The sequence below is a fragment of the Choristoneura fumiferana genome, chromosome 13, assembly GCF_025370935.1.
Source record: "Choristoneura fumiferana chromosome 13, NRCan_CFum_1, whole genome shotgun sequence".
Classification (NCBI taxonomy): domain Eukaryota; kingdom Metazoa; phylum Arthropoda; class Insecta; order Lepidoptera; family Tortricidae; genus Choristoneura; species Choristoneura fumiferana.
This window is the reverse complement of record NC_133484.1, coordinates 4,264,907-4,289,771: the sequence shown is the minus strand read 5'-3', so window position 1 is coordinate 4,289,771 and position 24,865 is coordinate 4,264,907. Positions and strand designations below refer to the sequence as shown.

The 24,865-nt window shown below is 43.2% G+C and overlaps 1 protein-coding gene across 1 annotated transcript in view; it reads left to right on the top strand.

The window, feature by feature from the left end:
* Positions 1–22,794, top strand: part of LOC141433915 (CUB domain-containing protein 2) — a 28,981-nt gene extending 6,187 nt beyond the window's left edge. Inside the window, exons 2-15 of the mRNA XM_074096057.1 lie at positions 1,445–1,619; positions 3,039–3,065; positions 5,764–5,975; positions 7,099–7,306; positions 9,373–9,581; positions 10,070–10,205; positions 10,826–10,924; positions 11,328–11,542; positions 12,194–12,422; positions 12,974–13,172; positions 13,736–13,940; positions 14,443–14,572; positions 15,519–15,715; positions 20,990–22,794. Coding sequence (XP_073952158.1) covers positions 5,768–5,975; positions 7,099–7,306; positions 9,373–9,581; positions 10,070–10,205; positions 10,826–10,924; positions 11,328–11,542; positions 12,194–12,422; positions 12,974–13,172; positions 13,736–13,940; positions 14,443–14,572; positions 15,519–15,715; positions 20,990–21,072 — 2,118 coding nt within the window. The 5' untranslated portion in view covers positions 1,445–1,619; positions 3,039–3,065; positions 5,764–5,767 and the 3' untranslated portion in view covers positions 21,073–22,794. The remainder of the gene's footprint in view (positions 1–1,444; positions 1,620–3,038; positions 3,066–5,763; positions 5,976–7,098; positions 7,307–9,372; positions 9,582–10,069; positions 10,206–10,825; positions 10,925–11,327; positions 11,543–12,193; positions 12,423–12,973; positions 13,173–13,735; positions 13,941–14,442; positions 14,573–15,518; positions 15,716–20,989) is intronic.
* The last annotated feature ends 2,071 nt before the right edge of the window (positions 22,795–24,865 follow it).

The window sequence follows — 24,865 nt, the reverse complement described above, 5'->3', positions numbered from 1 at the left end:
AGTATAACACTGACCTTTGCCCCGGATACAGGCTGTTGTGGAGATATCTTATACGGAACCGTTTTTGTGTTGCGCTATTTTTCACCGCAGACTTTCTTTTGTACTAAGTCATTAAAGTTATATATATTTTTAAGATGTGCGTCTGCGGCTTTTAGTCGAGTACTGTTATATTATAAAGATTTTGTATAAATAGAAACAAAAAGCCGTGGTGGCCTAGTTGTTTGACCTATCGTCTCTCAAGCAGAGGGTCGTGGGCTCAAACCCCGGCTCGCACCTCTGAGTTTTTCGAAATTCATTTGCGGAATTACATTTGAAATTTACCACGAGCTTTGCGGTGAAGGAAAACATCGTGAGGAAACCTGCACAAATCTGCGAAGCAATTCAATGGTGTGTGTGAAGTTCCCAATCCGCACTGGGCCGCGTGGGAACTATGGCCCAAGCCCTATTGTTCTGAGAGGAGGCCTGTGCCCAGCAGTGGGACGTATATAGGCTGAGATTATGAGAAACTCAAAGTATATTATTATATTAAAAATAAAAGATAAACGACTGAACTAAAACCTGCTTTCAAATAAAAAAAAACCGCATTCAAATCGGTCCACCCGTTTAAGAGCTACGGTGCCACAGACAGACACACATAGCGGTCAAACTTATAACACCCCTCTTTTTGCGTCGGGGGTTAAAAAATAAGAAAAATGCATAAAAAAGCTCTTCCTCCGCATTAACCCAAAGATGCTGGTAGTTCCTTGCTGTATCGCAATACATTGTGCGAAAATGCTGCCAATATTTCGATGAGTAGTGTACCACACTAGCTTAAAACATTTTGAAGGCCGACAACGCACTGGCATCGCGTAATGCGCTGTGGGTGTCTATATGGACAGTGGTGATCACTTAACATCAGGTGACCCACTAGTTCGTTTGTCTGGCCTCTCTAATGCTTAAAGGTTCTCCTTTGTCGGACACGATATGGGGTACATCCAAGCATGGGGACGTATCTGTATATCGAAAATTAATAATATAAAAAGTTGACGGTCAAAATATCGAAATTTTGACTGTCGATATTTTAACTACCGATATTTTAATTTTCGTTATTCAGGCGTGCCCCAAGCATACATCCCCCTGGGTACGACACCCGCACTCTCTATTCTTTACACCAGTCTTCCCGAAAGTTGGCAATAACGGCCCCTTGTGGGCACTGGAGGCCTAGAGGAGGGCAGGGAGGGTAGGGAGGGTAAGGCGCCCAGGAAAAATCTTCACCTTTGTGCCTTTATTAGGCGAGACTAACATGTTATTGAAGTTTTTAAGGTGAAAAAAATGGGGGCGCTATAAAATAACTGATTTTCAAAGTGGGCGTTAGACGAAATATGTTTAGGAATCTCTGCTTTACCCAGTAAACGTCAAACTTTTTAATGAATCCCGTCTCAAAAACCGCGTCGTTGTGTTCCAGAGTGCGACCGCACGTTCGTGAGCCGCGGCGGCGCGAGCAACGGCACGTTTCACGCGCCGGAGCTGATCAACCCCAACAACCACAGCCGCCAGTGCCTGTACACGTTCCTGGCGGCGCCGGGGCAGCGCGCGCTCATCGAACTACGCACCTTCGACCTTCGCGGGAAACCTCCAGAGTGAGCCACAAAGCCTTTGCAAGAACGCACTCCACGTGGTTTTAGCGCGCCGCCCTCCAGTTACTACCAAACTACGGCCAACCGATGATAGTCTTTTCAACCTCGACATGGGCGCAAACAACTGCTTGTATCGATCGAGCTATATTTTCAAAAATTGAACACCTTCTATTATTTAACAAAGTTTTGGAAAAAGTGATAAGCTTTTTGGAATCTTTCGAGGGAGGCAGCCGTTTTTTCCTTGTCCTTACGGGGAAACCCTTAGTAATGCCCTGGCTTGAGTCTGCTACACCCTCAACCCACTTGGGCAAGCAAAGCATGTGCTAATTTATAGTGACTTAGGAGGCAAAGCAAAAGAGATTTCGCACAAGCTTAAAAATACTTAGGTACATTATCTTGAATGTTACCGGGTTCTAAAGGCAAATTACAACATTCTAGCATTACTCGATCGCTTGGCGTTGTCGCAACAATGTCCTGTGAAGTTTTACTTCAAATTCCGTTGCAGCAAGCGCGTGGCTTGACATGTTTACTCCTCGAAGTTATAGCATTCATGTGCAATTTTAGAATTTGTAGTGAAGTTAGTAAAGGAAAGTTAAGTTTAAGTACGAAGATATGCTTGAATGTTGAGAATAGCGATATAGCTATGCTTTCGAGGAGTTTATAAGTTATGCCATGTTGCATAAGAGAAGTTGGCGCCTTTAGAGGGCACATCATCTTGCAATATGATAGTTTACTGAGTAAAAAAAATATTATATTTAGGGGCTGTTTCACCACCCATTGATTAATTCTGCCGTCTCGTACAAAACAAACAGAGACGGCATCACATTTATCCGTCAAATAAATTTAATCAATGGATGGTGAAACAAGGTGTTAGTCCTTCATTTAGAGAAATCAGAAAATATTAGATATTTTATCGATCGTATCGTATTTTATCTTTTGCCAATGAAGGTTTCTGTGATTGACCCTCGTCTGCGGAAACTAAAAAAAAAATACTGCATTCTAGTCTCTTTTGTTTTAATAAATACAAATTGCTGCTGACTTGAATAAAAAAAAAGTAGCCTTTGGTACTGATCCTTATCAAATACAGACAAGGGGCTAATTGGCGCTAGCGTGGGGTCCATTTGACAACTTAGAAATTTGCATCACAGTGGTTATTGGTTGAATAACTTAATGAGCCAATCGCAAGCAAAACTATAACGTCAAACGGATCTCTCGATACTACGCCATCTAGCGATATTTCGCAAAACCCTCATTATCCGTTAACGCAATATTGATCGCCATAAAAGATTACTAATAAACGAATGTCTATTCACTAACAAGCCGGGATGTTCGGCTGCGGGGCGATAAGCTGAAACCTATTACGGTCTTATCCTGCATTGGGGTAATCTGATTTACAGCCTAATGCCGTGTTATTTTTTCCAGTGGCGCCGCCGTCGGGGAGCTGCCAGCGTAAGTAGCCCCTTTTCTCTACCCTCACGTCACTTTAGTTTTAGCTCTATATTTGTAGGATGCCGTCGAGAACAGATGGTATTATTCATTTCGGGGGCGTGTTAAGCGGTCCGTAAATGGTCTACATATGATTTTGACCGTTTGTTGATGCTTGATGTGGTTTCCAAGCAAATGATGCTTGCTTGTGAACAAGATAACAGGAATCCCGCTATTGTTAGTCTACTTATACTATACATAACAATGAAAAAAACCTTTACAATAAACACTAAATAAATAAACCTGCATAAACACAAAACACTCCATGCCCGTAGGCGACATGTGATTATGACAATTCGAGATTCATTGTTGCCTTGAGGAATTTATTGGCTACCACCAAATTGTCTGTGTCTACATATCACTTGTAGCCTGATGCGTTTTAGAAAGGTGATCACCATCGATTCGGTTCAAATCAACCCGCAATACCGGAATACCGCTGGCTAATATTTATACATCAGTACCCTTTCAGTTTCATGAATAAATGTGATTTTCGACTGATTAATGCCCAATAGGTAACACTCGGCCTCTCATAAATAAAGCCGTCGCAAACATGTTTGCCGTCTCCGGGATCTGGGTCAACCAGCCGCGACCCTGACACAAGATCACTCGTTTATTCAACTCTTATCTCTAAATACGTGAATCGGAACTCAACCCTTTAGATCTGGATAGTTCTAAGGGATAGTTTCCTCTATAAAGCTCAGTTTAGACCTGCAAAAAACATGCAAGGTGGGTGCCCCTTATTTCGTATAACATTAATTGACCTAATATGAATTGCAGTACAGATTTGGCATAACATATTGAATGGACATAGTATTAAAAAGCATAACACTTATTTAGCATAATTGAAACAAAAATATATTCGCATAATTTTATCAAGTGAGCAAATCATTTTCAGGCATTTAATATTTTATAATCTAATTATACTTTTTAATATTTATGAAAAGTAACCTTATGCTTATTAAATGTAGGTATATCAACTGATCGTTATGCCAATTCACATTATGCGCATTACAATTTTGGGTATTCAGTTATACGAATTAATAATAACGCGAAATAACGTTATGCCAACTTGAATTACGAATACCCATTATGTTATGCGAATTAATGTAGAACCATGCGAGGTACCTACATTACATTGCGGCGCTTGATTGACTACTTTTAACTCGTCCGCTTTACAGCTGCGTAATGTAATACAACTTGCACGGTTTCTCTCGCAGGAAGTGGGTTTAAGTTTAATCGCAGAACTTTTCAAATCTCAGGTTATTACTGTTGTTGGCAACAACTAATGTTCTTGACGCAGAAACGATCTATTTCCTTCTCAAGCTGCGTAGTTGTAAGTTTTCTTAAGTTGCTTTTAAAGATATTAAATAACGGGAGATGAGGAAAAAAATGGAATTAAAGAAGTGCATGCATTTTGCAAGACTTCATCATATTGACGTTGAAACTACGTACGTCAATATAGATGACCATCCCCTAATAGGTATTGTAACCTATTTTAGGTTCGTTACATAGATTTTCATTCCTCTCTTGAAAATTTCTAAGCCTTCCTCATCCTCATCTCATGTGCTCGTTTACTCAATATATCGCGAGATTCTCGGGCCATTGAGTTCCTTAAATATTTCCGAATTCATAATTTTCACCAATAAAATGTGTGCTTCTATTTTGCCATTCACAGAAAAACTTCATTACGATAGTAACGCAAAGGGGGGTTTCAGTGAGGGGGGTGGCTACAATAGAGATCTCTCTCCAGGCAGGCCTGGGGACCGAAGTCCGTTGCATAGATGCATCCGAATCAACAAACTTCGAGGGCGCGATGTAGGATTTGAAATTTACTATATTTGCTCACTAGATGACAGGAGTCGGTACATCAGCAATGAAACTTAAGTAGCCCATATTTTCTTTAGAGCAGGTATATAAAGGGTCATCTAGGGTGAATTGGTATTTATTAGTATTGATTTATTTGGCAAAAACATAAAATACTTAAGGCTTTATTCTAAAGTCTCTTACAATGTTATGCACCCTGGTTGCCAAAATTTTAATAAAATCTGGTAATTTAAAGAAAGAAAGAATTAAGAAATATATTTATTCACAACACAGCAATAGACAACACTACACAAGATACAACTATATTATTAAGTGCGACAGCATAGATTGGTAGTAAGATATCGTCACTACTTTGAAAAAAGCTCGTATCTCAAAATTGATACTTTTCTAATTGAACTTTACGAACATTATTTCAAAGGTCAATTTTGTTGACGTATTGATTTGAGATACGAGATTTTTTCAAAATAGTGACGATATGTCATTGCGGTTGTAAATTGGACACGAGCTCAGCATAATGCTGAGACCTTAAGAATGCCCCAGCGCTGATTTTCAGCCAGCCTAATTATAATTAATTATATTATAACTAAAAGTAAATAGGATATCCTATGTATGTACGGTCAAGGACTTTAATTCATGTTTATGACCCACCATGGAACCATTTCACAGTAAACGTCAGTGACATCGCATTAATTAACAAGGAAAATCGTAATGACTTTTTCTTTGAAAAGGTTCCATAATGGCACGTGAATCAAACTCCTTGCCTTAGTCCTTTTCGCTTACCCAGGCATGATTGTGGAACGCAAGCCTATTTCTGTGTAACAAAAATGTCACGTTCCAGATGCATGCACGAGTACATGGACATCTACTCGGAGATGGCCTCCCTGGAGGCAGGCGAGCTGGTGAACTCGGCGTTCGGCGGGCGCTACTGCGGGCCCATCCCGCCGCGGCGGCGCGTCTCGCTGCACCGCGCCGTCGCTCTCTCCTTCTACACCGACAAGCCGTATACGCCGCCCACGCTGTTCACGGGGTCTTATCAGTTCATCAATGCATGTGAGTTGACCAGTTGAGTCTGCTGGAAGAACCAACTAAGCGTCGTAGCGCTCTTCTATACCGACAAGCCGTATACGCCGCCCACGCTGTTCACGGGGTCTTATCAGTTCATCAATGCATGTGAGTTGACCAGTTGAGTCTGCTGGAAGAAACAACTAAGCGCCGTAGCGCTCTTCTATACCGACAAGCCGTACACGCCGCCAACGCTGTTTACGGGGCCCTATCAGTTCATCAATGCATGTGAGTTGACAGTCAGCTGAGTCTGTTGGAACAAATACCTACGCATCGACGGCGTCTATACTGACAAACAAAACGGCGCCCGGCGACATCCATCCTGTTCACGGGCTCCTATCAATTCATCATGCATGCATTGACTTGACTTCATTAGGATCACTTACACAGTCCAAGGTTAAAAAATTAAACCGTTAAGCCGGGGTTATATTAGAGCCACGCCGCGTGTCGCAACGCGTGGGATTGCTATCGGTTACATACATTAGCACAGCCCAGCGTGTCGCCGAGCGAGCTCACGCCACGCAGACCGCTCGATTTCGATCGGCGTGGGCTAGGTGATGGGGGAAGTGACTCGTTGGCTCGCTCCGCGCTAGTATAATCACCAAGTGGCTACGCGCATTCATAAAAATTAATCAGCACGCGCGGCGACCCGATACTGTATAATCACAGCGACACGATACTGTAATAATCACAGCCCGTTGAGTCAGGCAGCGTTGCGACACGCGGCGTGGCTCTAATATAACTCCGGCTTTAGCCCTGGATTACGTAGGTAGTAACACGGCGTAACTCGGAGTTAATATAGTTAATCCTGGTCAGCGCAAAGCCCGCCTTATAGTCCACTAAGAGACAGGACGCCTTCGCGGGCCGCGGCACTGTATTGCGTTTTTACGACCGGCTGATCGCATTTAGCAATCATGAGCAGGGTCACCCTCACCAAAATCTTTAGACCTCTTATGGTAGGAATCAATAATGTGTAATTACAATCACTGTTCTCATCATAGTAATATGATTACCTACTTTGGTTACTCAACCTAGAGCTCCCGTTAATCTTAACAGGTCCTGTGGGTTCAGTAATTTGGGTAACCTCATCTTATTCCTGTCTCTCTTTCAGCGGAGTTCGAGATCGGCACTCCGATCCCGAACACGTTGTGCTCGTTCGTGATCGACGCGAGCAAGCGCAAGACGGGGCTGCTGCTGTCCCCCACGTACCCCGGCGTGTACCCCAAGGAGCTCAACTGCAACTACCAGTTCGTGGGGCAGCCGGGGCAGCGCATACGGCTCGAGTTCAGGGACTTCGATCTGTTCTTCGGCGGGCCGCAGTGAGTTTACTTAGTATACCTAGTACCACCGGTCACGCACACAAGAAGATGTCATGTAATGACAGCGGAATTTTGACATCTACTCATTCATTTCATTCGTTCTCCTTTTGTGCAATCCGTTCTTCATGTAGCTGTGTGTGTAATCATTCATTCAACTCTCGGGCACTACCTACTCGTATACTGTGCAAAGTGTAACGTGTACCTTTTTAGGGTTCCGTAATGAACTAGGAACCCTTATAGTTTCGCCATGTCCGTCCGTCTGTCTGTCTGTCTGTCCGTCCGCAGCTAAGCTCAGAGACCGTTAGTACTAGAAAGCTGTATGTTGGCTCGTGGGTGGAGTGATGTCAGGGGATTCAAAATAGGAGAGGTCTGATTTCTTCGGTATATATTTGGAAAGTACTTAATTACAATAAAAATTGTTCCCGAAAAGTTGGTTTACATAAGCGCCCTCTGTTAGCTCCCTAAAGAACTACTTGATTTATTGATTTGCTGGAAATAATCGATGACATTTCTGTAAATCATCAATAAGCCACGTAATTTGCGTATCATTGTGTAGATGGCGCTGTCAGGCACATTGACATGTCAGGCACATTAAATATCTTAAGACGTATAATAAATAAGTCGCTACGAAAACACGTAAGCAGATCACACCGCTGCTTAAAAAACGCTGACGGGACGGAATCGCAGCGACGTGCCGTAAGCGTCACGATTAATTGCATGCTCTCCACACCGCTGCTTAAAATACGCAAATAGTGCGATACCGCAGTGAAGTGACGTGCCGTAAACGTCCGGACTTTACCGCATGCTCTCCACCAAAAGTTGTGTCCTTACGGCACGTCACTGCGGATCCGCACCGTCTGCGTATTTTGAGCAGCGGTGCGACTGCTCCTTCGTTTGATAAAAGTAACGATTTCATTTTATAATAATTATTAACAAAATAATTACAAATTAATAATGACAAATTAAATTTATCAACATCATATCGGAGAACTAACGACTTTTATTAATAAAACGAACTCTTGTACGGATAGCACAACAAATATCGTTACCTTAATCATTGTTAAAATAACCATTTGCTATTGGATTTTCCAAATAGCCTTTCAATTATGATAATGCCTTCGTGTTACTTACATAAATGTCAATTTATTTAAGTAACCTACCGTACTGCTTTTGGGCCATACTTATACTTAACATTAAGGTCGTGTATACATCTTTGGAACTTTGGTCGTGTCGATATCTTTGCACTTGACTGTACCTATACATATATTTGTAAATGTAGGATAGAAAGCCTTTGGAAGTTTAGTAAATCAACCTTAAATACAACATGCCTAATATATTTTCTACTTTGTATCTGATGTCCAGCAGTGGTGTAGCGGTATAGCATTTGGCACGGAATGCCGAGGACCTGGGTTCGATTCCCAGTGCTGGTCTTATTTTTCTGGTTTTCTGTGCATCTATATCTATAGTTTGTATTTTCAATTTAGGTTTTACAGGATGACCGTAAAAGTAAAAAAAATTGGAATTGAAATAAAAATTACAAAAAGATTCCAAAAAACCAATCTTAATCTGATCTCATTATTTTGTTCACACGATTGAATTTAATTGAATAACTGAGCTGAAACATTGATAAGTGTAAGAGTTTATCTCGGCGGTCTAAACATGTGTAGTATATTATCTATTATACTTTCCCTTCATGTGGCATAGCCGCGGGACACCCCGTATAAAACTATAACCTAACCTAACCAACAAAAAGTTGAAAAAGCCCCGACTTTGTGGCTGCACCGATTTTGATAAAACATGTCTAAAAACCATCGCTAGAAAACCTGCTTTCAAATAAAAAAACTCATTCAAATCGGTCCACCGGTTTAAGAGCTACGGTGCCACAGACAGACAGACAGACACAGATACACAGACTAGATAGACAGACAGACAGATCAAATATTAAACTTTACCCATCTGCCTCATACTCGGCCCAAAATACCCATCATCCCAGCGGCATTGCCATACAGCGGCCAACGAGATCTGCTGATTTGCTTTATTTATTTATAACGTTATGCGTCCGTTAGCTGCCCGTTCGACTGGGTGCGCGTGTACGACGGTCCGGACAACACGTCGGCCGCCATCGGCACGTACTGCGGCCAGCAGCGGAACCTGGTGCTGTACTCCAGCGACGAGCGGCTGCTGGTCACCTTCTACTCGCTGCCGCGCGCCGCCAACACGCAGAACCGCGGCTTCAAGGGTATCTTCGAGTTCTCAGAGAGTTTTGTTAAGTTAGGTGAGTTCTAACCCCCCACAGCTTAGCGCACAGCGATTGCACACACTCGTTTAGTGATAGGTCTGAAACCCCCAAATAAAACTTTGTACGAGTATATGTCTCTAACAACAACATCTCTAAGTGATATGAGCAAATCACTTAAACAGAGATTTGAACAAATCTCTATGGGATATGAGATGTTAAAATGGCGAATTCATTTTATCATTGGCCTAGAATAGATCAGTAGTTGATCAAATTCCTGAATATGTTCAGTGAAATGATCAAATTAGCCAAAAAAACAACTCATTTTTCATTTCACTAACTTTGTTTAGCGAATTGATAAAGTTCCTGGAACACGTCAGTGAGTTTTTCAAAATACGAGTCCCCTTACCTTTCTTCAACTGCGGAATCACATCATAGCGTACAAAGTGTGGCGATGAAATTTCATTGTTATTGTGTTCTACTTGCTTATCTGATCAATTCTGATCTGAGCTATACTTATTTTCCAGATTTTATAAGTAAACACGACGCCGAGCACATTAGGGGCTCCGAGTGCGACCAGAAGATCCTCAGCAAGAAGGAGTCTTCTGGATTCGTGTACCATCCAAATTATCCATTCCCCTATATACAAAAAGTTGTTTGTAGGTACGTACGCTATTGCATCTTAAGGGCCTCTGGTAACTCGCGCTGGTGCACGGCTCGGCTTGACGCGGCGTGCGGTTTCAATGGGTTCCGATAGAGCAGAGACCTGCCTCATGCAGCGCTGCTCTTGTAGATGACAACAAGCAGGCCGAGCCAAGCCAAGCTGTACACCCGCGTGGACGCAGCAGAAGCCTTAAATCAGTGGTTCCGAACCTAGGGGTAATTAACCCCGCGGGGGTAAATCAGCTATTCTCTGGGGGTATTAAAGAACCTAATAATTAAGACATCTAATTAAATACCTAGCTAAATAGTAAAAAATAAAAATGATAGATGGCATCTCTTTCCAGCTGTTATTTTTACTTCTTCCATTGTTAAAAAAAAAAAACTTAAAAGAGACTGGTTTTAGTGTTCAAAGTATTGGTTTTATATGTTCAAGATATTTTTTGATTAATATATTATTATTTGCTTGCTGTCGTTGTTTAGGGGGAAAAAGAGGAATTTGGTATTCTAGGGAGGTAACAATAAATCAAAGGGAGTAACAATAAGGCCCTGCCATCTCTGAGTTTTAACTGGTCAAATGTTTACAATGCTTACATTAACTCATGTTATTTTTTCTTCCTCAGATATTTTATATATGGTATGCAAGATTCACAAAATTTGGAGAGGGTGCGACTAGAGTTTCAGAACTTTTCTATACCGAAATCTGATAAGCCAAAACCAGAGTAAGTATTAAATACAGGCGGATATCAATTACATGTAAATATAAGTATCTTCTATCGGTATCTAAGCATCGGCTCACGTCACATCTCACGCAATTTAAAAACAAGTCCGTCATTAACTGAGTTTCTAGAATTGGTCCTGATTTGAAGCTGCCTGATTATAGGTACGAAAGACTAGACATAAATACTACATACACTCTAGTTTCGTACCTCGCCCCGTGTTCCATATGCCATCCGATGGAAAATGAGTTTCTGTACCTATACTCTCGTAGTGGGGTCGTGTCGATTTGAAGTTATTCCTGCCCAAAAACCGCTCCAGAAGGCAAGTTGCCTGGCGACTCATCTCGTTCGCTCGCGCGCGTATGTAAAAGACTGCCGAGCTGACCCAGGTGTTTCCGTTCTGCAGCAGCGCGTGCTCCGACGGTTACCTGAAGGTGTACCTGCGCGGGCAAGAGGCCACAGACTCGTACGACAAGCACGACGCGGAGCTGTGCGGGGAGGGGGCGTCCTCCCCCCCCTTCCCGGCGCCGCTGATGTCCGACGGGCCTCGGCTCGTCATGGTCTTCAGCTCTGGCGAGCTGCAGGGGAGGGGGTTCAAGGCCAAATATACGTTTGAGACTGGTAAGCTAAGCTACCAGCTTTTATTATCTTGCATCGTTCGTCTGTTTGTGAGTTTTGAGTTGTGTTGTGGTTTCAAAATTTGCAAACCTTCTGGTACCTATCCGATTAAGCTAAAATTAGGCATACTAATGTCAGTCCATCCGGTAATACAAAAATGTGTTAATGCAATTCTGGTAATCTGGCCAGAATTATTGTCTCCGCAGAACGTAACTCTTCACTGTTAATGGCATGGACTTGAAACTTAGTTACGGTAAAGCAGATACAAACGAATCTACATAATATTATTTGAGATGCCATAAGTCAAATCACTGCATAACCCCGCGAACAAATTTTAGTGTAGTGTGTGCGAAGTTCCCAATCTGCACTAGGCCCGCGTGGGCTCTCTCTACAAACCATCTCGTTTTGAGAGGGGGCTTGTGTTCAGCCGTACGTACCTAGTTCTGACAAAACAGGACGGAGCACCACGGGCTGGGAGATACTGATGCAGAAGACATGATTATAAAATCATGCCTTCTGCATACTTCTTTATAAGAGGTATGCCTAGCAGCGGGACATTATGTACGTTGGTATGATGATGATGTCAAACCACTAGGTAGGCTGCCTCAATTTTTTTTAGGATTTTTCACAGAGTTAACCAGCAGTATATTCCAGAGTACCGCGTGCCGGGCACGGCGGCGCCGGGCGGCGAGTGCGCGTTCACGTACCGTTCGGAGGCGCGCAAGCGCGGCGAGTTCAACTCCCCCCGCTACCCCTCCAACTACCCCTCGCGCACCAACTGCACGTACACGCTGGACGCGACGCCCAATGAACAGGTCACCGTCGTCTTCGACCACTTCAAAGTGCGCGCTGACGCATGGAACGCCACTGCAGGACTTTATGGGTAAGCGTACCTATTAATAGCTATGGCGTGCATTGAGTAGGCAAAAGGGTAGTGCTCGTGGTGCGCTGCTGCGGCGCGAACTACCAACTGCTTACCCTGGCATCGACCCAATGCAAGCTAATGTATTGCATTGTGTCTTATCTTAAAGAAGTAATTAGGTACGAACGAGAAACCATTAGAAGCCCCAAGTCGAAGACTAAGGGCTTTAATGAGTTGATGTTCGTAATTCATCTTCATATGCAAAGAATTCGTATATCACCAAAGAATCGTATTTCGTACCTACATACTTTAAGCTTGAAAGACCAACGAGATGGACGAACTACCTGGTTTAAGCAGCAGGTTTACGGCGGATATGAGCTGCTTCGAACAACCGAAGCAACTGAACTACTGATATGATGATGATGATCAAAATTTATGGTATTAGCTAGATGTATTGATAAAATAAAACCTGTCGGTTAGGCAAGGATATTATTCTCTTCTAGAATATTAAGCCGTTAGAGCACCCGACAAGTACTCACTGGGGTTGAGTGTAACATTGAATGGTTGTCTAGCGGCGCGACGTGCATGGAGGACTGGGTGGAGGCGTGGTGGAACACGCGCGAGGGCTCTTGGGTGCCGCTGGGCCGCTGGTGCGGGCTGGCCACGCCGGGCCCGCTGCAGTCCCCGCGCGGCACGCTCGGCCTGCGCATCGCGCTGCACACTGACTCGGACCACGTCGCCTCCGGGTTCAAAGCCCGCTACGTCTTCGAGGTTAGTCTAGAACTAGACACATAAGTCAGTTAACGCCAAGACGCATAGGTCTATCTATGCCTTGACCCAGGTCCATCTACACCTGCAAACATAAGTCAGTCACGCCGTAGCCTAGACACATATGGCAGTCTATCTCTGGACTCATAGATCAATCTACAGCTAGACACATATGTAGGTCAGCTATGCCTTAACAAAGGTTCAGAAACAAAATAAATTGTCTTATGTTTGTAAGCCTCCATCTAACGTGCGCTCGCTCGAGCAACAAAAAAATGTTACTTCTTTATAAGTGGAAACTGTTTTGGCTTATGTATCATCTAAATTAATTTATATTCAAATGTGTCATATATGCTGTTTTTTCCCAAATAAATAAATAAATAAATCTACGTACGCAAACATGGGTCAGTCTGTGCGTGAACACACGGCTTAATCTACATGAACGCATAGCTCAGTCTATAAGTTAGTTTTCACAAACATCTATTCTTTCTCATCTCATTTCCAAACTAAGAACGTCTTTGCTGTCCAAAGCTACATAAACAAAAGAACTAACTTTTATCTGTCTCCAGCCAGCTAAGTCGATATTCGGCGACTGTGGCGGCAACGTGTCGGGGCTGGAGTGGGGCGTGATCACGTCGCCGCGCTTCCCGCTGCCGTACGAGCCGCCGGCGAGGGGCGCCGCGTCCCGCGTCTGCAACTGGTTTGTGACCGCGCGCCCGGGGAAGCGGTTGCTGCTCAATTTTGAACACTTCGCTGTAGAGGGACATCTCACAGGTGAGGAGTTAGGGGCCAAATTCAAACGCTCCCCCCCCCCAAGTAGGAATTGCAAAAGCACTCTTCTTGTGAAATTGACTGATTGAAAACGTTGTGGAGTATTTTCGCGAAGGATCACAAATATTTGGCGACTCCCAAACTGTGAATCCTATATAAGGGCGAGGTCCCAAATTAGGAAGCTCCAAATATTTATTCAGACGGAAATATATATTAATATTTATCTAGATGTAAATGTGTCCCTGATCTGAAAAAGTTATTCAATTTCAACAAAAGGCGTCTTAAAAATTGCAGCACATACAGCAAAATTATATGCTCTCCCTTTCTGTAATCGATTTAAAAAATAGAGTCCATCAGTCAGTCGCAATATAAGTCGCAATTCACTTTTATAGATGATCAGTACCTTCAATACCATATATCCTTAATACTTTAGGAACTTAAGGAACGAAATACTTAAGAAACCCTTAAAGTACTTCCCTGGTGTGACCTAATAGTTTGTTCGCAGAGCGCGGCTGCCCGGCGGCGGTGCTGCGGCTGTGGTACGAGTCGCCGGGGCCGCCGCTGGAGTTGTGCGGGGAGAAGGCCCCCGCCGACCGCTGGCAGTATCTCTCTTCCTCCAACAGCATCCGTCTCTCGTGAGTCATGCCATTGCGGCACAGGGGCTCGATTTTTGAAACCACTGGCAATAGGTGGGCCACATCGCTCGAAGAACAGATAACCATTGGGGGAGAAAGAGTCGTTGGCGACCACGAACCGAAAGGCGACGCGTTGCCAGGCCTCTCACTAAGTACACTAGAGGCAACCGGTAGATGCAGTGGCGAGTTGTCGTTCATTGTGGCGTTCTAAAGGGGAGACCTTCGTCCACCAGTGGACATCTTCCGGCTAATGATGAACACCATTCAAATTAGTAAAACATTGTGCTGAATTTGAAATACAAGTAGATCGAAATAATTACAGCTTAGTACTGACCATCTAGCATCGCCTGTTCATTGCATTGACATAATGTAATCCGTCAGACTTCATCACCTCGATTTTTTTTGGTACTGATAAACAAGTAGGTATTAAATTCACTAGAATATGCTAGAGATCACTATCACCCATGGATACTTACAGCACTATTGGGACTGCTGTTGCTTTGTTGGTCATTACTCGCCTCTTAAAGCTGCGGTAGCCTAGCCTATTGGCTTGACCAACTTATGGCTTCTCACAAGTCTTCATCATCATCATCATCATGTTAGCCGAAAGACGTCCACTGCTGCCTGAACATAGGCCTCCCCCAAGGATCTCCACCCACAGGTCCTGTGCTTTCCGCATCCACCGCGATCCCGCGATCTTAACCAAGTCGTCGCTCCATCTTGTTGGAGGCCTACCGACAGCTCGTCTCCCGGTCTGCGGACGCCATTCGAGAACCTTCTGGCCCCATCAGCCATCAGTCCTGCGAGCAATGTGCCCCGCCCACTGCCACTTCAGTTTCGCAATTCTTCGGGCTATGTCGGTAACCTTTGTAGTACCTCACAAGTCCTGGCTCCCATTAAAGTGTCCCTTCTGAGTCCCTTCGCCTGACGCGAGCTGTGCTTCCAGGTTCATAATAGCGGACAAGTCAGTGGGTGCGGCGGGGTGGCGCGCCGTGTGGACGGAGGTGACGGTGCCGGAGGGCGGCGTGTGCCCGCGCGCCGGCGGCTGGGACGCGGCCTGCGCCGGCGCCTGCCTGCCGCCCGCCGCCGCCTGCTCGCGCCTGCCCCACTGCGCCACCAACGACCCCGAGCGCCCCGCGCACTGTTAGTATGCCACGATTACACGCTTACACACACACACACAAACCTGCAAGTCAAGGGTTCGCCAGGAGGAGCAGGGAGGGGCAGCTGCCCCCCCTAGAGATTCCAAAAAAGTTTTCAAATGTAAAGCAACGAAACCAGTCCTAAGTCTTTGACTTGAATTGCTTAATCGATCATTACTGTACTTTTAGAAAAGTATACTTTTCTCATTCTCCACCAACTTGCCCCCCCTGGGCCATCGGCTGGGGACGCCCTTGCTGCAATTCACTTGGCGTTGCTTCTTCGTGTTGCAAGAGTGGATCCAGAAGCCCTAACGTTTCTGACGCTGGCGATCGCAATCAAATGACAGTTTTTGTATGCGAAATCTGTCATTTGATTGCTATCACGAGCATCGAAATAGTCAATACGGCCTAGGGCCTTGTTCCACCAGACCAGACCAGACGGGGACCAGTGGGTCGCACGACACGGGGTCACGCGAGGTCACGCAAAAAGGAGTACGCCAAATGAAATGCTACCAATCAACACAATATTTTTTCGACGCCAACTTAAGAAGTTAAGACACAAATTAATGAAGATGCGAGTGGATTAAATTTTGTACATAAATCTAAACCACGAGCCTGTATTCCAGTAGATGATGCCTGTCAACTTACTTATCTTGAGTGTCAGAAAGTCATACAAAGCTTTGTTTTTTTTTTAATAAAGATTAAACTGATTTACGTTTGATTATATTATAATATAAATATTTTTATGGGATATTGACGGCAAATAACATTTAAAAAAACTCCCAATATTATGGCGCATCTACTACCATCATGATCACGAGTAGATCATTAAATTAGAATTTGCCTAAACTACTTACACTCGCGTGTTGCCGGTCTAAGCAGATGTGACGAATTGCGCAAATATCTAAATGCGTAAATGTACTCGTTCATCTTGCGTGCGTTATCCACTTCAATATAGGTCCGTGATATAGGAAAAACCTTTTTTAGAAAAGTGACTTTTATTTATTTATTTATTTATTTATTTATAAAAAAAGATTATCTTGTGGACTTACAGTAAAAACCAAAACGTCCACAAGCGAGTAAACTTATAACTAGAAAATAAAGATGAAAAATATAAAGATAAACTTACACTAGAGGCTTACGACTATTTAAAAAGCGCTGAATTTACATAGGAGGGTTAGCTATCTGCAAATACGGATCTGTGCGAGGAACTCGTTTATCAACGCAACAGCCCTAGCGGTAGGTGCATTGCCGCTTGCAGGGTCCTAGTTTTGTTCACCAGGGTGAAAAGATGACGTTGAGTTGAAAAATTACACTTTTAAAACACTACTTGATACTTTCTCCACGTGTTACTGACATTAATTTGTGTCTGCAGTGGGCCTAAAGTCTTTTTTATTGATATCTATAATAATAAGTTTCTTGTCTAATACTTCTAGATCAGTAATATCAGTAGTTGGCGTTGAAAATGACCATCAAAGCCTATCCACACGCCTATCTAAACTTAAAAAACTAAAACGACGACGACACGACTCACAGGTACAGGTTACAAGTACTTTCACAATTGCGGCGTAAGAAATGATGTAAATATGTGCCACTTCTATTTTTTTATATATTTTGTTAATATTAACGTTTGCTCAACAAAATTTGAGATTTTTAAAAATTAAAAATACTTAGTCAAGTTAGTGTGACACTAAACGTTTTTTTTTGTAAAATATTATAGTTTCTGGCAACAAATCTAGCTAATTAACAAATCAATAGGTTATACTTATCCTTCTGACGCCCAGAGCGGAACTTATAAAGGACTTATTGTAATTCCAACGTCAAACTCTATCATAAATTAACGACATAAAATATTTTATTCATAAATCAAAAATTTTACTTGCACGTCATGAGGCTATACTTATACGCTGCCACCCCGACAATATCCGGTCGGTTCGGAGAACTTTTATAAGCCTTTAACATCAGTGTCCTACCTCAGATTCTTGCAAAAAAAACATGAGGTGTCTTCTCGATTCCAGTGGCAATGTATCCGCCTATAATATTGCTCCGTAGGTGTGTGGATAGGTACTCCTACATAACGAAGTGAAGGAACACACACCACAGCTTCAAGAACAAAATTCATTACTTCAAATCTGTCTTTTGTTCACTGCTCTACACTATAGCTAGACACTGTGGCTTGGCCCGTTTATCGTTACGTGAGAGTGATTGAGTTCGCATGCTTGGTCATTCTTGACTCTTGTGGTCTATTTCACGGCTTGTTTGCGACTACACTAGTCACAGTCCAGCCTAACAAGGTTCTGCTTGACGTTGTGTTGGCACTATACTGAAATCGCTTTCTGCCGATGCAAGTATAGCTGACATAGAGTCGATTACAAGTCTCGAGGTTGGATACTACTATTTTCAAGAATAAGAAAAGTTCGAAAGATTAAAACTAACAGAGCCTAAATACTTAGGCTCAGTTTTAAGTGTTATAACTGTCTTATTCTAAGCGACTAAAGTGTGCAACCTCACACGAAACTAAAGTCCTTATAATTGAATGTTTCTAAATTGAATAAAAGAAGCCAAAGGACTTTGCTTTCCTTTGTACAGTCACAGCTAGTTATACCATTAGTGGGCCAGCACAACTGACTACGACTCATTGGCACTGCACCGTACGAGATTTATACGTGTGCCAAAGTACCAATTAAACTTTTACTAATACAGTATAAACTAGTATGTTATATTGTTATAATATTTTAGCAAACAGCAGGTGCGTATTTTTGTAGTTTAGAATGTAGAATAAACCAGAAACAGTGTACAAGTCTGTTGTAAAGCCAATATTATATAATGATATTAATAATAAATCATAAAGAATAAAAACAAGGACTGCTGCAGTGGCTCAGTGAATAAATGAGTCTGCATGTCCCCAAAAAGTCGCTGTTTGAAAAAGTTTGTATTTATAGCTTGTTAAGATCGGACGATTTTACACGCAAGTGCACTAGCGCCTTTGAAACTTTGGTTCGATCTAGATGCCACGTTTTACGCACAAGTTACAATGGCATGTCTGTAGGGCTACTACGAAATTCGAAAATCGAAGTTCGTATCGTACCGTCCCGCTGACGCTTATATTAATTATACGAAAGTGAGAGGGACGGTACGATACCAACTTCGATTTTCGAATTTCGTAGTAGCCCTAACTGATACCTTGACTCACGACAACACGGAATACGCGCGAGTCGAAGTTTCCGCGACTGGCACGCGATTTATGCACGAGCAACAAAACGCGCGAATGCATGTGGGTGCAATGTATGAGCTCTAGTATCTCACGATTGCGCAATTCGAAACGCGTAAGTGTAGTGTGTACTTGTGCGTAAATCTTCATCAGGACAGGTTCTATCACAGGAATCTTAAAATTCTGTGTGATGCTCTTTCAAAGAAGTTATTTATAAATTTCGGTCCGTTGGTTATATTTCGTAAAGTATACATGCGATGGTATAACTAGCTTTCCTCGATGGACAAATAAGATATGTTTTTAGTCATTCTGGTGTAACTAAAAAATTTAGTATAAAACACTTACCGTATTTATAGATATGAGCCCGAAAATAAGTAAAAACTTAAACATATCCACGAAAATATAAATCTAATTTTCTAATGTGAATCATTCCGAATTTTGATATATGTCATCTAATAAAGATCTGCGGGTATGTATCTTATCTAGGCATAAGTAGATAGTTCTTACTTATACATAAGTTTTATTTATTTATTTTTAATCATACTCTAGGTACGAATTTAAAATTAAATAATTTAACAGATTTTATAAATTGTTAATTGTAAAGTTTAATTGTTATTGTACGATTGGCACCGCACTTTGCATTTCCACTTATCTATGAATTGTATCTACACTGTTGCATTTGTCGTCGCATTCTAGGTAAATTATAAATTTATCTATTTACGAGTAACGTTTAACGAAGTAGCTTGTGAAAGGGCAGTCCGGCGCGCCGGGCTGCTCGCTCACGCTTTTAATCTTCTCTCTCGTTGTAAGATATTGTATCTCTCTAACACTGTAGTATTGTTAATGAATAATTTCTAAAGGATCATGAATAATGTTATGTTCACTGTATCTATTTATCTTCTCAGTATCGGTGGTTCAATGCAATCTTTGTCTCCGGGCGTTGCGACCGCTGTAGCGTAGCGTAGGGTAGGCTAGCGGCCTTAGGCGCCGTTGGACGAATACCGATAGATATATATTGTTGATGAAGTAGCAGAATATATTGACTATGTTGCAAGATTAAGGATTTTTTATTTACGAACTGCGCCCCCTTAAATCTATTTTTAAACTTATCTAAATGTTTTCACATAAAATCGTTATTTCATAAACTTTTTTCCGGTAGTTTTTTTTTTCTCTAAATTTCCTTCGTGTTCTCTATCTAGAATACTGTGATGACTCAGGAGAGTTCCGATCTTGCATTTAACGCTGTCCTAATTCTAAATTTCTGCCGGCGACGTGTTTTGAATTCGATCGATGGTGCTGGAAATGTTTTTGCGTGTCATTCGGAGTTTAACGGTTTCCAATCCAATGGGACAAAGCTTGCATTGAGTCATCGCACTATGGGGCCGGGGTGCCGCAACCGCTGGCCGGCGGAGTCGCTCGCGAGCACGCTGCGCGGCGCCGCCTCCCGCGCAGGGTGCTCTAAGCCTCCCCACCACCCACCACCAAGCTAGTCTGTCTCGCCGGCTTCAGCCTCTTGCCAGGTATCAGCAGACGCACAGGGCCGGTTTGGGTTCATTATTCGAGCATTTCAGTTGCCTCATTTTCGTGGGCACATTTTTTTATGAATGGGCTGTAGAATTTGATGACTTCGATTGTTTTTAGACGTCCTGTACTTCTACTAGATAACCAGAGGTTGTTCACGATCGAATTCACCATCTCTTTACCCTCGTCTTATGGCTCGGAAATGCTGATCCAGTACCATAGAAATCTATACAAAGCAACAAATCCGACCGCTCCGTACGGCTTGATTCCGATGCAGTGGACGCGCAGCTTTATACCTACACCATGTCACAAACAGAAGTGGTGAAAACGATTGTGATAGACCCGTGTGATATACAATAAGGCCTCTGTAAGCTGTAACAAAATCTTCTACCGTGTCAATAAACATGTGCCCACGAAAATCATATGGAATAGACGCTCGAATAATGAGTCTTTGCTGGTATGAGTATGCTGAGGTTCGGCAAGGGGGTGATGCCGGGTGGTTTCCCGTGGTGCGTGGGCGGCTTGTGACGCGGTCTGTCGCAGGCGGTGCGGCGGCGGCGCCCGGCCGGGCCGCGCCGCGCGCCGCGCTCGTGGCGCTCTCGCTTGTGCTCGCCGCCCCGCACTGACCGGGCGTTGCACACGTGAGTCTCTACATCCCGCTCTCCCGCCCCGCTTCCGCACGCCCGCCCGACATCCGAGCCCCGCTTCGTCATCGGCTTCTGTGTTACATTGTGTACGTTACATTTGAAAATGGAACCAAACGAAAAATAATCGCTTAAAAAAACGAATAAAAAGTATTATTGAGATGAAGACTGCCAGTAGGTACTATGCCATAAAATGTAACGTACGAAAAAATGTCTGATGTTCAACAAACACTTAATTGTTGATGCGTAATTGCGTATCATCAGTCATTCGTGCATTTTATCCTGTAAAATAGCATCGTTGTTATTATATAGTATTTATAGTACTTATATCACCATCTATATTGATCCTAGCTTGCTTAGGTATATATTTTAAGCCAATTGTGATGTTCTCTCCTTGTTTTATTTTCTATTAATTGAGTTATTTATTTTAATTTGCTGTTCATGTAAGTACTACCAAATGTAATTAATGGCTACCGGTCCTTTGCATTGTAAGCAAATAGAATCTAATCTTATAAAGGTTCTAACTTTCTCAGGATCTTAAAGTGAAAAAACAAACCTTGTTTACACGGTGCTAGAAGTATTGTGCGTTTTGTTTCATCGCGGGACCAGGCGGCTAATTATTTCTATGTGATCGGCCATCGACAGCAATGTATCGCAACTCGCATGATATTCTATCTCCGTCTAAAGATCCCATAAAGTGTTTGTACTAGTAGCCATCAAACCAACGAGGAGTGGCCTCACAAGCCTCCCTGAATCATCTTGTACCTTGTGGTTGTCAATGTTGCCATCACTTCTCCAAACATCACATTCTGCTTCAACTGTCTAAAATTTCTAGCTAATTTATTGTTGCATGTTGTAAAACAGTTTTTAAAAACACTCTAAAAACCAAACTAAATAAATAATACATAAAACCCACATTACCTACCCGATATGAAATAGTACATATCAGTAAATTTGAACTTGTTCGAACTAGGGTAAACGCCAGCTAGTAAACTGGGACTTGCAAAATATACCTACTTAGCGGCACAAAATTTGGCCCACTACATACAAAATTACCATTTTCTGCATACATTTGAAGGCCAGATTTTTTGCCGCTCACTATAATATACTTATCAACTATTTGAATGTCCGTGCAAGTGTCGACTATAGGCTAGTTTACCCTATGTTATTGGAATTGAACTTCCTACGCCTGTTAACTACGGGCTTGTCCCTGGAACAACATACCAGTAAATGTCTGTGATTGTCACTTTTACGTGTATCTCTTGATTACAATTGAATTTTTTTGTTTTACATGTATCTACTTGTAGATAAGGATGAAGACACGCTGCGTCGCATATTGTATGACAAAACGACTCACACCAGCTACGTTTTTGTATGAAGCGTAACGCGCCGCTGTGAGATTTCATCCCTTCAAATCCAATTGGACTCATAGACTCAGAAATACATGTAAATCAAAAAATTCCTCATACTCGAGTTGCTTACTGGTGCTCTTATTTTTAATACCTAAATTCTAATACGACATTTTAAGGGCTAGGTTAACCGTAGTAGGTACGTCCTATAATTGCCGACCCGGAATGAACGACAAAACGTCCGAACCGACAATTTAAATCCTCATGTAATTGCCATAAAAGGGTTTTAACTATCAACTCGTGCATTAGTGTCGTTCATTCCAGGTCGACAAATACAGGGTCGTACACTAATCGCACCCGTGCAGTTTGAACTGCAGGGCTACTCCGAAACTGCGAAGTACTTACACTGTACGATACGTGAACGTAGTAGCCCTGCTGACGTGCAACTCCATGTGAGCAACTCGAAGCTAGCCCGATCCTTTGTCGCTCTATCGAACTTACCGGTAATACTCAAATCATGAGCTTCTGTGTGGTCTTTGAGTAAACTGACAGGGGACCAATGCTTACAAAGCAGTTTGTGCAATCGGTTAAGGTCTTGTTAAGGTATAGAATCTGACTAAACTAGCGGCGAACAATCTAACCTAATCGATGGATACTGGATGCTTAACGAGTGTATATTCTATTCATGTCTCATGAGCCAGTCACTCAATCTTAGATGTTTTTAATTAATATGGCACATGATACAAGATGTTTTAAACTTAAGCTAAATAAGACGCCAGTACTAGCGGGCAGTTTTACTGACAGCCAGTGGCTTTGTTATTTGCCTCCTATAAACAGGTTTCAAAACAAGCCAGCACTGGCTGCTATTTCTCAAGCCAGTGACCATCTGGGCACTGGCTCCAGCATACTGGCCAAGTCTCAACCTTGCTTAAATCCTGAATATTTTAGCAGATGGTTGGATTGCTTTGGCTATATTAAAGGCTTTCCAATTTTTGATTCAAGCTTCAGTTCATTTTGAACACTGAAGCCGTGGTGGCCTAGTGGTTTGACCTATCGCCTCTCAAACAGAGGGTCGTGGGTTCAAACCCCGGCTCGCACCTCTGAGTTTTTCGAAATTCATGTGCGGAATTACATTTGAAATTTACCACGAGCTTTGCGGTGAAGGAAAACATCGTGAGGAAACCTGCACAAACCTGCGAAGCAATTCAATGGTGCGTGTGAACTTCCCAATCCGCACTGGGCCCGCGTGGGAACTATGGCCCAAGCCCTCTTGTTCTGAGAGGAGGCCTGTGCCCAGCAGTGGGACGTATATAGGCTGGGATGATGATCCTGAAATCTTAATATGTATCTACAGCGTGGTGTTCAGTCAAACCAAAGTACTCCAACCAACCGTCTGCTGATCTATGTCGGATTTATTTAATCACAGTGTAGGTACGAGTATGTTATTAGTTCTTGCAAGATACAGAAGTATCTCTAACGTACGATTGCTGCTTAGTCGGGCTAGACTGTGACAACTAGAACTAGTGACGCTAGATTCTACATCTTACAATACCCACTGTCACACCATTCTCTGTTAAATTCCTGTTATTTTATGTGAGAGATAGATGCCTCTAATGTACGAGTATGAGGCCGTTCTCTGTTTGTTTGTTTCGTTCGGAAAACAGAGTTCAGGGCGTACCGTGCATATTTTATAATGGTCTGGCTACAAATTTTCGCACAAGCCGTTTCCGCATGCAAGTCGCTACGTGTAGCCGGACCCAAATAAATCATTTTTATTATGATTAGATTACGCACCACCGGTATACGCCTTTACAGCTATCCGTCACTAACATAAGATAACAGGAGGAGGGAATGGGAATGGTGAGACAGGATCTAAAAATCTCGTGTATGGTCACACAAATATCAAAGCGTCGCATACAAAAATTCATGAGGGAGTCTACCTGAAGTTAAGGTCAAAGGATCGCGGCCATAACGTTCCCGGGTGTTAGGCGTTGGCGGTGTGCTCCCGGCGGACGGGTACTCGCCGTGGTGGTGGGCGCTGGCGGCGGCGTGCGCGGGCGCGGGCGGCGCGGTCGCGTGGTGCCGCCGCCGCCGCCCGCGCCGCCCGCCGCCGCCCCCGCGGCCCCCGCCGCGCCCGCGCGTCCCGCGCACCCCGCAGGCCTGCGCCGCGAGACTCGCCGCGCCCCAGGACACGGTATGACGAAGCGCCGGCGCGAGACGCCGAATACTTACGCACCGATAGATAAATACACAACTTTAAAATATGGGCAGTTTTATTTTGTAGTCCCTTAGACCGGCCCTAGACCTGCCACACACCCAGGCGCGGTCCGAAGGGGGGGTCACGCGTAAAATTGAAAAATCTTCTAAAAATTTACAAAACAAAGCAATTTCTCCCTTCTCATGCTCGTAAAGTTCGTGTTGATGCT